The sequence below is a fragment of the Gossypium hirsutum genome, chromosome D02 (assembly GCF_007990345.1).
Source record: "Gossypium hirsutum isolate 1008001.06 chromosome D02, Gossypium_hirsutum_v2.1, whole genome shotgun sequence".
Taxonomy (NCBI): Eukaryota; Viridiplantae; Streptophyta; class Magnoliopsida; order Malvales; family Malvaceae; genus Gossypium; species Gossypium hirsutum.
In genome coordinates this window covers 70,918,607-70,932,956 of record NC_053438.1, presented here as the reverse complement: position 1 = coordinate 70,932,956, position 14,350 = coordinate 70,918,607, and the positions used below count along the sequence as shown (strand labels likewise).

The following is a 14,350-nucleotide window of genomic DNA, read 5'->3' as shown; positions in this document are numbered from 1 at the left end:
TCTCATTGAACTCCTAATATTTTTAAAAAATTTAATTAGCCCTAAAATTTAGTTCCAAGGTTCACCACTAATTAGTTTAGGCAGCTTGGTATTGCTGCTGAAATAAACTGCAATATTAGATGTGATTAAAAAGGATAAAAGAATCATGAAAGCATGTGTACTAAAAGTCAGGTTACATTTTGTCATCTTTCCTTGAAAAGCGAGTAAATTAGTTCATGTACATTAGATCAAAGAGTAAATTGATTCTTTTATTAAAAATTTTATTCATTTCTACTGTTAAAAATCGACCCCTATACGTTAAAATGAGGTACATGTGGGACACCATGTGTAACAATTTGATTATTCTATCAGCTATGCCAGTTTTTAATAGTTGAAATGGATGAATTTTTTTCACAAAAATGGTCAATTTGCTATTTAATCTAACATACAAGGACAAACTTGCCCATTTTTTAAGTAAAAAGGGCAAAATGCAATCTGACCCCCTAGTATAGAGATTTTCATAGTACTTTTAGCGATCAACTATATAGATGTATTTTAAGTAAATTTTGTCTAATGTATGCAACTATTAGGTATTAGAAACAATATAAGATAAAACTACAAAAGGTATATTTATATATACTAGGAGGAATTCACTTAAACCAGTGTAAAATTAAAGTGTTTTTATATACTTTTATAATTTTTATACGATAAATATTTTAAAAATCTGTCATATTTTATACTCCATTCATGTAGATTAATCACGTCAAAATTGACATAAATTAAATATTTTTAACTATTCATTTTATATGAAAACATCTTCAACCATTAAATATAATTAATATAAATAAATTTTAGATCCATATGATGAATATATCAGATCGATTAAAAAATTTACATGCATGACAAATATAAATATCATAATAAATTTAATAATTAAATTGTTAAAATATTAATAATATAAAATCAATTTAATTTTCCACCAAATGATCCCTCCCCGAATATATAATGTGTGTGTCATAGGCTCTGCAATAAACAATGGCAAAACCCCAGAAATTGCAGATAATTTCAGAGAGAGAAAGGGTTTTTCTTTTTGCAATTTTCAAATGAAATATGACTAACTGAAACTGACCATGAAAAAGAACAAGAACAATGCAACTGTGGTCAAAACCTGCAAATCCATTAGTAAAAGGGAACACACACACACACACATGGGTTTCTGCAAACCCCAAAAAAAGCCTTGAAGACATGCTTTGATGAAGTGTTGTGTTTTTTTTTCCCTCCCAAATAAGAAAACCTGTAAAAATATTATAGAAATTCTTGTAATAAAAAATAAATTTTAATTTCTTTCCTTTACTCAAAAGATAAGTAAATCAAACTCATCATTTTTATTAAAATTTCATCTATTTCTATGGTTAAAAATTGATGTGTGGTATGTACCTTATTTTGACATATATAGATCAGTTTTTAACAGAATGACTAATTCACTTTTTATCTAATATATAGGAACTAATTTATTTATATTTTGAATAAAATGAACAAAATACAATTTAACTCTTAATAAATGGGGTTAAATTAGTTGAATATACCGAAAAAAAAGTTATGTCGTTTTTTTAAAAAAGTTAGAGAAATAGATTATTTTTAAAGGGAGTGTATGAAATCGCGCCCAGTTAAATGAGCTTTCCTACTGACATGTCAAGAAAAGTGCATCCAACTGGACAAAATTTCCTGTAAACATGTAAGGGAAAGCACACCTAACTGGACGCATTTTCTGATAGTGATAAAGAAAGCACGTCCAATTAAGTACGTTTTTCCTGACATGTCAACAGGCTGAGTGCGTTCTCACACACTCTCTCAAAAAACGATATATTTTCTTAAATTTTAAGAAGATCAATTTATTTTATTTTTATTATTATTTTGACATATATAACTAATTTAACCATAGAATAAAAAAAATCACAAGACAAAGTAACCACAAAAGTCCAGAGCCAACAACAAAAAAAAAACTGTCGTACTTTACAGTAAAAGTCATCATCGGTCCGTGATTTAAGGTAGAAGAAAGAGAAAGAGATAAATTGAAGATTAAAACAGGTTATAATAAATTAATTAAAATTTTCGTTTTATTTTTAAAAGAAGAGTAAAAAACAAGTTAAAAACCAACTTAATTAGTGGTAATTAATAATAATAATATAATTTCACCTAAGAGTAGTTGATTGTCGTGTAAGAGAATCTAGTTCTGTTTTTGTAACAATTAACAGAGAGACCTGGGAATTAGGATACTAAACAAGGACACATGCAACGTTATACTGTATTGCGACTGTTCAGTATCTTTATTGACCTTAGCGTCATTTGGCTTTTTTTTTTTCCTTTAAAATGTAAACATGTTTTATTGTATAAACTGTGTGAGTGACTATTCCACTTTTCAGGTTAATATATTATTTAATATCTAAATTTTAATTTAATTAATTTTTTTAGAGAGGATCAGAATTAGATTGTAATTTTTACAATAATAAAAATATAATTTCATCATTTTAATACTCTATATCTTTATAATTTTTAAATGATTAAATCAAATTTTTATCATTTTTAGGGAGGTCAAAGTACAATTTTATCTTTACTAATTCAAAATTTTAAAGGGCTTAAATGAAAAAAAAATTATTTTAGGGGGCTCGGGGGCCTTGTCAACCCCCTAGCTACACCCTTGATTTGGTTTTAATGTTCATTTTGGTGTTTGAATTTTTTGAATTTCATTCGTAATTTTTTTTGTCTCAGTTAAGTATTTATGTTTGACTTCAATGTTTAATTTGATACATCGGCTTTTTGGTATTTGATTTTGTTAATAGAATAAATTTAGTATTAATGGTGTACTTGCTTAATTTTACATTTAATTTGTCACATAACAGCTCGACGGATGAGGTTTAGTTTAGGTTTTAGGGTTGATTTAATGAGAGTTTATTGCTGATATTATTATCTAATTATGAAATTTCATCGAATCAACTTCAAAAGTGAATTAAACATTAAAAATTTAACATTGTTATTTTCAGGTACCAAAATGTGTAATTTTTGTCAAATACAAGTACCGCATTAAAGAAAAATATCAAAGACAAATACCAAACTATACACGGGTAAACTACATTGGTAGTCACTAAACTATTAGTGAATTTATTTTTTGGTCACCCAAATATGAAAAGTTACAAAATAGTCACCCAAGTATTCAATTTTTTGGGGGAGGGGGGTCACCACGGAAAGATAACTTGATAGTTTTTAAAATTGACAAAATAACAACTTTAACTCTCAACATTTATATATTATGTCAAAGTGGTCTCTTTTTTTTGCAATTTTTATTTTATTTGTAACATTAAAGGTTAATTTTAAAAGAATGAGAAAAGATAAAAATTGTTATTTTAGATTTTTCATATATTTTAGTTTAAATTTAATTGATAGATTTGTTTTTTTTAGCTTTTTAGGTGGAAGGGATATAGACAAAAATAAAATTGAAGAAAAAAACTAACTTACACAATGTGTTGAGGGTTAAATATTTTAAAATCAAGACTGAATTACTATAAAATAAAAATATTAAGGGTTAACTTTAAAAGCTATCATTGATGATTTAACAGTTGGAGATAAAAAATCAAATAATTGAATGACTAAAAAAGAAATTTACCAATAATTAATTGATTAAAGGGGTAAGTTCTAAAAGGACTTGCTCGAAATCTGAAAAGCCGACCCGACCCGACCCGACCGTTACCATCACCTTCCAACTCTCATAATAAATAAATACCCCTTTCTCCGTCCTCTCTCACCCTCTCACACTCCACAACCACAAAGCCTTCATTTTTATTTCTATTTTCTCCTTTATTCACCAAACAAAAACAACAATGGCGATCAGAAAATCATCCAAGCTACCACAAACCGCCGTCCTCAAACAAATCCTCAAACGATGTTCGAGTTTAGGCAAGAAACAACACGGCGGTGGCTACGACGACGTTGGTCTCACCCCTCCCTTAGACGTACCCAAAGGTCACTTCGCCGTTTACGTCGGCGAAAACAGGAGCAGGTACATTGTACCCATCTCGTTCTTGACTCACCCCGAGTTCCAATGCTTACTCCGACGAGCCGAAGAAGAGTTCGGGTTCGATCACGATATGGGACTCACTATCCCTTGTGAAGAAGTCGTTTTTCGATCTCTCACCTCCACGCTCCGATGAAGATGAAAAGCATAGCACGGCGGCATCGTCATTGTGCGGCGCTAAGCTTCTTCTTTTTTAACATCGATTTTTCTGTTTTTTTTTATGATATTCTGAACCCATTAATTTGGGTTTTTTTTAATGTTTGTTTAGTGATTAGGGAATCTAACTTTGAGCCCATGAAACTATGAAATTTTTTTCTGGGTTTTAAATAATTTGTACAAACCTTTGTTTCCTCACGGTTTGCATTGCTGTGAGAGATGTTGAAATGTTAAGGAAAGCAATGTTGTTATCTCCTCCGATTTTTTTTTTTAAATTTGGGTTAATATAACTTTTACTCCCTAAATTTGTAATTAGGTTCATTTTGGTACTTGTATTTTTCTTTTTGTCTATTTTAATTCTTGAGCTTAATAATTAGATCCATTTTCGCTATTAGATCCGTTTTGTCTAAGTTAATCCTTACAAATGTCTTCACATTGGGGCTTAAATTAGACACTTATTTTTATATAAGAGCTTGAACTTGATAACCTACAAATGTCTTCACATTGGGGCTTAAATTAGACAACTATTCTCATATGAGAGCTTGAACGTGATAACTGGATAGAAAAAAAAAAGTTCAACCTCACTATGGTACTAAATGCTAGTTCGGAGACTTAGATAAAGTTTAAATTCTAATATGAGAATTATTGTCAAGTTTAAAGACTAAAGTAGACTAAAAAAAGGTTTATGCCGAACAATTTCCAAGTTCAAGCTTCAAAAAGTATATTAATCTTAATTATATTGGTCCGTTACTAAATTCAAAATCGAACTCGACTGAACTCATAAACAAAGGACAAAGTTATATTTGCAATGTTTTCTTTATTTACATGATTCAAATTAATTCGAGTGTTAAAAGAATATTAAACTCTTTATCACTAAATTTAATAAATATTTTATGTATTTTAAAACTTAAAAATGATATTTTGTATATATAAATTAAAATATCAAATATGTCAAAAATATATATATTGTTAACCTTTTACTTTAGCCAAATGTAGTGCTGGACATGTAAGGAAAACATTCGAACGTGGATAAACAGGAACATGGCTTTCTTTTGTCTAACAACTCTAATAATTTTTTGGGTTATTATTATGGATAATATAATTTTTGGTCCTTGAATTTAGTAATTAGGTTCATTTTTGTATCTGAAATTTTTTGTCCAATTTGGTCCTTAAACTTGACAACTATAGCTATTTTAGTCCCTGAACTTAGATTCTGTCAAGATTTGATGATATGACCGGTGTTACTAGAATAGGACCAGATTGGACGGATGAGAACTGATCGATATAATGGTCCAAACAAATGGGTTGGAATAATTGACTCGAAAATTATTTGAAATTGGTAAAAATTGAAAGTTGAACCAGTTTAATAAAAAAATTGTTTTTATTTTTAAAATTTTTTTAAAAAATTTATGAATTTTTAATTATTTATTTAATTATCGTTAGTCTAGCAATCAAACCAATTGAACTAGTTGAATCGGAAATCGATGGTTAGACCTATTCGACCACCAATCTAGTTATTGAAATATTGAAATGACACTCTGAGATTGTACCACATCATCATGATAAAATACTTTTTTTATAATGGAATGGTGTTCTTGAGAAAAATTAACGTCATCATTTTGATTGAAATACGAACTTATGACATTATAAAAGTAAATGTGGTATTCAAAATATATATATGACCGTGTAATGCTTTAATAAAAAAAGTTAACTGTATTAACTATTTGGACTAAATTATGTTAAAATTTAAAGTATAGAGATTAAATCTAAAATTTTAGCACATTAGAGGGACTGAAACTAAAACATTTTGAACTCTGGGATCACTTTAGAATCTGAACCATTGGGGACATATTGTACAATTAACCCAAAACTAACCCATCTTGTAAACTATATAGACAACCTCTCAGGTGCACAAAAAACAAATTCTCACAACAAAGTACATTATAATTTGGTCATTGGTGGTATAATTTAGCTCGACCGGGACCATATGATCAAACCATTAGAGCCATATATATTTTTTTGATAAAGTAATATTTAGTCCTGAATTTAGCACCTTTTTCCATCTTAGTCCCTTAATTTTTGGGTCCACATTAATCCAGGAACCAAGGGCAATGCCAGAAATCTTTTTAGAGGAGCTGGATTTAAATTATGATTTTTTAGAGATAAAAATGTAATTTTATCATTCTATTAACATAAAATTTTATAATTTTAAAGGGATTAAACTATAAAATTTTCATTTTTGAAGAGCCCGTAGTTGAATTTTAAATTTTAGGAGGAGTTCAATACAATTTTACTATTGAATTAACTTAAAATTTTATAATTTCTAAAACTAAAGGAACAAATTTTCATTTGTAGAGAGCTTTGCCCTTGTCTAAGAACTCGATTGATTTTCCTGATATGATATTTCAATTTAGATTCTATAAACGTAAGATGACATACCACTATGATATTGCGCCATGCCATTACTTGATTTTTTAAAAAAATTTCTTTTTTATATTTTTAACAAATTTTTTGTATTTTTTTATATTTTATATAATTCATTTAAAATTTTTAGGTTATAATATGACACAATCTTAGAGTGGCACACTATTATATCTTAACGGAATTTTTAAAGTTCTTGAATAAATGTGAACCAAGAAAAAAAATTCAAGGATCAAATTGGAAAATATTACTAAATTAAAGGACTAAATAATACATTTACCTTTGTTTACTTGAATTGCCTTTTCTTTTGGGTAAAATCCTTGAAAGGTCCCTTTATTATAGTGAATGGATCAAATTAGTCCTTCTATTATTAAATGAATCAATTTAGTCTCTATACTACTAAAAAGAATCAAATAAGTCCAAACCGTAACAAAATTAACATTTATTGTGTAAAAAACTGTCTCGAATTTTTTTTCAATTGTAATTCAATTCCAAATAAAATATTTCAATTATAGAACAATAAGAACTTTAAAAATGTTAACTTTATTAAATAGTAAAAGATATTTTTTAAAACAACATATGTTAACTCTATTCAAATTTATTTATCGTATTCTGGAAAGGAAAAAACTCTATTCAAATTTCGCATTATTTGATTCTTTTTAACAGTATAATGACTAAATTAATTCATTTAATAGTAAAGGATTAATTTGATCATAACTCTATAATAAAAGTACCTTTCAAGTACATTCACCTTTTTTTTCTTTTCCATACATGGACCAGTAAGGAAGCAAAGGCTGCCACCGATTAAACTGGTCCTCTATGTATCCCCATTTTCTTTTAATGCAATAATCTTTTTTGCCCGTTGTAATTGCAGCCACGAAATTGCACATTGACATCCACAGGCTCATCTTCTTCAAATATGTCTATGCATGTTCTGCAATTTCTTCATCAACCATAACAATTATATATATATATATGGAGTGTGACTCGCATTTAAGATGAAACAGAGTTGATGTCGTGATGAAGAAGATTCGTCATCCCGGCGACGTGACTATAATGTACCGGCGAGAAGTAACACTACATCCCGACGAGCCGATAGTGACGTCACGACGTGGCGACATGTTCCCCACTTAACCGAGTTTCTTCTCTTAGTTAAATTCTAATAAATTTTTTTCAGTCTAAATCTGATTATTCCAGGAATATTTTAGTTATATTTGTACACAAATTTTAGATAGTTAAGAATAACAACAATAAAATTAAGAGAATTTATGGAAATTTTGGAGAATCTTTGTATTTCAGATTCAATGTTTATTTGTTTCTCCATCTTATGCTCTTCTTTTGATTTTTTTTTGTCATTTTAGTGAAGTTTTATTTATCCGTAATTTTTTATTCTCTTCAGAAGGATTTGTCACGTAAATATTTATGCCCAATTTTCTTAATTTTCTTTCATGTTGATTGCATAATTCAAGTTAAACCTGTATGTACGTATATAAAGCTAAAACAAAATCCATCTTCGAAAAAACAGAAATCTTTCAAAGTTTCAACCCCACCATTATTATTGCTTTGGTTGTGTTGTTGTTTCAAGCTCTTCTTGCCCATGCTCCTCTCCCTCTCTCATTGCTCTCACACTGGTCCTATTTGAAAAATATTAAATAAATGGAAGAGTTAAAGAATCTTGCAGGTTATTCTTGTTTCGGAATTATTGGTATATATGGTAAAAGTATGAATCAAATTATATTTTAATTTTTTACTCAAAAAATTAGTAAAATAGTCCATGCAGGTTAGATCAATGAGCAAATTGGCCATTTTTGTTAAAAATGTTATCTATTTATATAGTTAAAAATTGGGGCAGCTGATAGAATAATCAAACAATAACACGTGACATGCCATGTATACCTCATACTGATATATAAAGATCAGTTTATAACAACAAAATGGATGGAAATTTTAATAAAAAGATTAGTTTATTTTTTTATCTAACTTACAGGGACTAATTTACTCATTTTTTTTAATAAAAGAAGTAAATGCAATCTGGCTTTTAATATAATGACCTCAATGATACTTTTACCATATATAACAATATATGATATTTATTGTATTTTTCAGATATGCCTCGTTAGCTTGTTAAGTAAAGGTAAAAGTGAAGTTTCATCCATTTCACAATTAATTAAAATTTCCATCCATTCTGATTTTAATTAGTCTCTCTATGACAGTATGAGGTACACGTGACACGCTGAGTGTGATTGCCTAATTACTCCATTAGTCACGTCAGCACTTAATAGAATAACCAATATGCTCTTTGATTTAATGTACAATAATTAATTTACTTATTTTTTAACATAATGAATAAAATATAATCCAACTCTTAATGTAAGGACTTCCATCAAAATTTTACCATTAGATAAGCATAATTATTAAAAAATGTATTCATATTTTAAGATGTAGTGTGCAACTGCAATTAATAAACTGTCTGCTGGCTGCTACAATCATATTTGTTTTAGCTAATTAAAATTATTTGGAATAATTAAAGCACATAATAAATTAAGATGGGGGACAGAAGTGACATGTACGTACCAATAGGTAAGATTAATGAAAAAAAACAGGTCATGTCTTTCACATCATTTACAGAAAAAAGAAATGAGTTGGAAATTAAAAAAAAAAAAAAGACACAGTCTCCAGTCAAGTTGGCTGCATGGTTCTTCTGCATATTGTCTCCCATGTTTGTACGTAAATTCATGGAAGGAGCCTTTGTCACTTCAAATCTCACTCTATGCCCTTTTTGTTGCTTCTTTTTTTTTTCATTTATGTTTCTTCGTAGTGTTAGAATTGGTCAAATTTTGCTATTACATCCTTTATTTTGCATAAATTGTGTGGGGTGTGCCTCGCAATTATCGGACATATTGTAGGCACCTTAGACGAGCAATTAAAAAAGGGCCAAAACAGGACTGAGGTCGGACGACACGACGAACTTCCAACTTAAGGCAGGGGCGACGCTGTGACGAGAGCATGCATGGGACGTCATGACGACGTGACGTATTCTCCACGTAAACCGTCGCGGTTTTTACTTCAAGTAAGACTTTTTCTTCTAGTCGAATTCTAATTGTTCTAGGGATATTTTAGTATGATAATTTAAGCCTATTTAAATAGGGTCATTGTATCCCTGTTTTGATATGTTAATTAGCAAGGGTTTTTCTTAGAGGGCAACAATATGTAATCACATATGAGTTTTGGTGAGAGTTTTGTGGTAATTATGAAGAGTATTTTATACCTATTTTGTGAGTGGCCTATTTTGGGGGTTAGAGCTTTGTATTCGAGGTTTTGGATAATGTAAAAGTTGTACATTTAAGTTTATTTTCTCCATAATTGTACTAATCGTTTGTTTACTCGTTTAGTAAAAAGTCAAAGCCTCATTTGCAAGTGGTTTTTATTCTCTTCGGAGGAGCTTTCCACATAAATATTTAGTACATGTATTTTAATTGGTTAAATTACATCTAAAGTCACTTAACTGTCAGTAAATTTACGTTTTAGTTACTTAACTTTAAAAAGTTAAAAATTGGTCATTGAACTATTCAAAAGCTTTTATTTAAGTCACTAGGCTGTTAAGTTATTTTTTAAAGTTCAACTAGCAAGCTCCAAGCAGCAATTGGTATGGTGGATCAATTCTCGTTGACGAGTAAAAGAAATTTTTTTAGATTTTGGTTCATTAATTCGCGAAGCTAAAAAAAAAAGTGACCCGTAGAAGAGAAAATGAAGAAAAGCTTTCAATCAATGCAATCCGTGTGAATGGAGAAGACCATATAACTATGATTTTAACTACTCAATGCCTTAAATGAAAACATTTGAATATCTTAGTGACTTTACTATCGATATTTCCCTTGATCTCTATCAGGCATTCATACCCCTTTTTCATCCTTTCTACTATGTTTTATTTAGAGCTCACCGTATTTATCTAAGAGGTCCCTCTATTATTAAATAAATCAATTTAGTCCTTATACTATTAAAAAATTAAATAATATTGTTTTTTAATAAATTACATGAAAATTATATTTTTCGTTTGCAGTTCAACTTCAAAAAAAAAATTTCATTTGCATAACTATTAAAAATTTAAAATCGTCAACTCTATCAAACAATAAATGTTAACTCTAGTAAATTCAGCCTCATTTGATTTTTTTAATGGTATATGGACTAAATTGGTCCGTGTAATAATAGAAGGACCAAATTAATAAGATCTTAATAATAAAGGGGCATATCAGATACTTTCTTCCTTTTATCCTATCATTTTCAACGTATATTCTCTTCAATCCCAACATTGCATAAGTTGATAGTGGGAGAATTGCCTAGAGCAAAATATGCCGACCCTTCGTGGGGGGACCTGCGTTTATTTTCATGAATGCCAAGTTCCAACGACCAACTTCATTGCTTAACAAGTGGTTTATTTTCGAGGTCGAATTATTTTAGGTTTGAATTATTCGATTTAAAGTTCTATTTTTCAGGTCGAGTTATTATGGGTTTATTTTCATATGCGAATATCAGGGTCCCTCCAAGGGAAAAAATTATAATAGAGAAGGACCTTGTTTGAAATTTAACCATTTTATTTTGGTTCGTCATTTTTTAAGTTGTCTTTCCTTTGTAAGAGGAATCGGTGTACTTAGGAGTGCATTTGTGGGAAAAATCTTTCAAGAGATACTTTGAGCAGATGTCGTCAGACATCTTTTTAGGATTAAGTTTTCTTTTTTGGTATATATTCGTTTTATTGTGCTTGTTCGAGGCTCGTGATTGTTTTTTTCAACAATATCATTTTCAATGTTCGAACTTGCATTCTCTCTTTAAGAATGCAATGTGTTTTACCATTTTAGAGTTAATATATGAATATTTTGTTATTTCATTTTCATTATTTTCGTCATAATTTTTTAAAATTATTAATATCGTATCAATCATGTTTTGTTGCTAGCTTATTAACTTGGATATTAGATTAGGTGTTAAATACGCTATCTCGAGTATGATGTTGATATGTTTAAAATACATGGATCGAATAAATACATGTTTATCCATTGCATGGATAGCTTGGATCTATCGTGTTAAAAAAATAGCTATAATTTAATCTCGAGCTAACAATTAGGCTAATAAAAGGACTTGGTTGATAAGATGTCGGTAGTTTGAGGACTCTATTAGAACATTTTAAAGTTTGAGAACCAATTTAGAATCTAGATAATAGTTTTCAAGGGTGAAGTTAGAAATACTTTTAGGGCTAGTAGGGGTCAAAACTAGAAATTTTATAGGGGGGAAAATTGAATATGATAATTTGGGGGGGGGGAAGCAGGAACTTACTCTTTTATTAACTAAATTTTACCAAAATGTAAAGGCCTAAACAAGCAATTTTACCAAACCTAGGGGACCAAGGCCCTTACCTACTCCATTATAATTTTTGGAGTTAAAGTGTAATTTTACCCTTCTATTAACTTACAATTTCAATTCAAATAACTTTTCCATCAAGCAAAAAATAATTTGACTAAAGTTTAAAGGTTAAGGATCAAAGTGCTACAAATAAAAAGATTTAGCGTCAAAGTGAAAAAAATAGATAAAATGCTAATACTATTATTGAACTTGGGCTTGACTACAATTGTTATAAAGGCATTGAACTTACGCCCAATGGACTTATTATTTGCCTATCCTTTTCACCTACTATTAATTTTATTTAATAATACTATTTAAACTTTAATTAAAATATAAAAAAATGAAATATTAATTACAAAAAAATTACATTGAATTACTATAAAATTTAATTTAATTAAATTATAGTTTACTTTAATTAAAATATAAAAAATTTGAAGTTATTAAATTGAGATTTTTTTTATAAAATTAATTTAAAATAATTATCAGTAATTAAAAGTTTTAAATGGTAATAAAATTAATTAAACATAAAAAAGAGAGAAATAAATGAAAAAAATAACAAAATCATAATTAATTTAAATATAATCATTTGATAAACAGACAATGGAGTGTTTTTAATTAAGAAACTGCCACATGTCATTAATTAATATTTTAAAAAATAAGTAATACATATCGAGACATTTTAACCTTGTTTGTGGAGTTAAAAAACTTCACTTTCAATATATTAAATAATAATATTTCATTTAATGAAAATTAAAATAAGGGTTAGTATTTGGTATATTGGCAGTTTACCCCTTTTTATTCTATGAGTAGCATTAAAAAATTATCAGGTGTCTCTCTTTTTTAAATATTTATTTTTAATATTTTACTATACCCCTATAGGCCACTTGTCAACCTCTTGACCCTACTTGTGGGGTATAAAAACTCCATTGATACTGATAATATATCAAATATTTTCCCTTAGAATAATTTAAATTTTTATAGGTTTTCATTCTTTTAAATTTGAAAGTTCTTGAATAAAAAAATTAAAAATAATGAACATACCCAAAATAATTCGATTAATAGTAATTAAAAAAAGATAAATTTATCTTTTTATTTAAAATTCACCTTGAAAATGTCAAGCCTTAGCTCGATAGGCATGGGCATTATTGTCAATGTAGGAGGATGGGTTCAAATGCGCTGAAGCGCATTATCCTCCTATATATGGGCTGGGGGGACTATGGGTAGTTCTACGCATTGTGTTTATAATGAAATTGTTTAAAAAAAATTCACCTTGTAAATTATTATTGGGTAAACTACATCCAATGTCACTAAACTATTAGTAAGTTTACGTTTTGATCATTCAACTTCAAAAAGTTATAAAATGGTCATTGAACTATTCGAAAGTTTTCATTTAAGTCATTGGACTATTAATTTTTTTCCTTAAAGTTTGGCTAGGAAGCTCCAAGCAACGATTAAACAATTGGTATGACGAACCAGTACCCATTGATGACTAGAAAAACATACTTAAGATTCAAGTCAATTTGACAGTCACTGTCAAAGTTTGGAGAAAGTTGTTTGGATTCTAGTTTATAGTTTTGTGACATTCAAAGCTATTTCATGAAAAAAGTTGAACTTGGACAAGAAAAAGAATGAAAAACTTTTTATTTGTGCAAACGGTGCGAACAGAGAAATTTATACAACATCAATTTTAACATCCAAGTGACTTAAATGAAAACTTCTAAATAATTCAATGACCATTTTGTAACTTTTTGAAATTAAATGACCAAAATGTAAACTTATTAATAGTTTAGTAACCTTGAATGTAGTTTACCGACAAGTGGTTATATTACAAACTATGTCAAATCTAGAAGATTTTGTGTGCTTTTTTTTTCTATATTTTATTATTCAACAACATTTATTTTATTTATTGTTTATACAACACTTCTTTTTCCTTACATTTTCTTAAATTTTTTATAAATATTTTATTCTAGATCTCAACTTAATAAAAGTATGTGATTAGCAGTAAGATTAACTCTAAAATTGGGAGATAGTGTATTTCAGTACACTCGAACTCACATCCTCATACACCGACAACAATGTCGATACCAATCAAACTAAGACTCAATCGACAATAATTTTTTATTCACATATTTATTTATAATTCCTATCACACAAACCAAATCTTAAAATCATATCATATACTATTTTAGTGAATATTTTAATAAAATGAAAATAATATATTTACATGGAAAGTAATAAGTGTGAATTTTTTGCAATCATAGAAAATATTTTAAAGATTTTATTAACTGTTTTATGCACCTAAAAACAACAGTTACAGCTTTGATAACAATG

The 14,350-nt window shown here is 28.5% G+C and overlaps 1 protein-coding gene across 1 annotated transcript; it reads left to right on the top strand.

Annotated features, from left to right (window-relative positions):
- Positions 1 to 3,782: 3,782 nt before the first annotated feature.
- On the top strand, positions 3,783 to 4,457 carry LOC107908758 (auxin-responsive protein SAUR50). Its single transcript, XM_016836023.2, has one exon. It carries the CDS (start codon positions 3,855 to 3,857, stop codon positions 4,182 to 4,184), a length of 330 nt encoding a protein of 109 aa, XP_016691512.1. The 5' UTR covers positions 3,783 to 3,854; the 3' UTR covers positions 4,185 to 4,457.
- The last annotated feature ends 9,893 nt before the right edge of the window (positions 4,458 to 14,350 follow it).

What these genes read in the sequence shown, in the direction of transcription:
- LOC107908758 (XM_016836023.2), top strand. Translation starts at nt 3,855, where the DNA reads ATGGCGATCAGAAAATCATCCAAGCTACCACAAACCGCCGTCCTCAAA.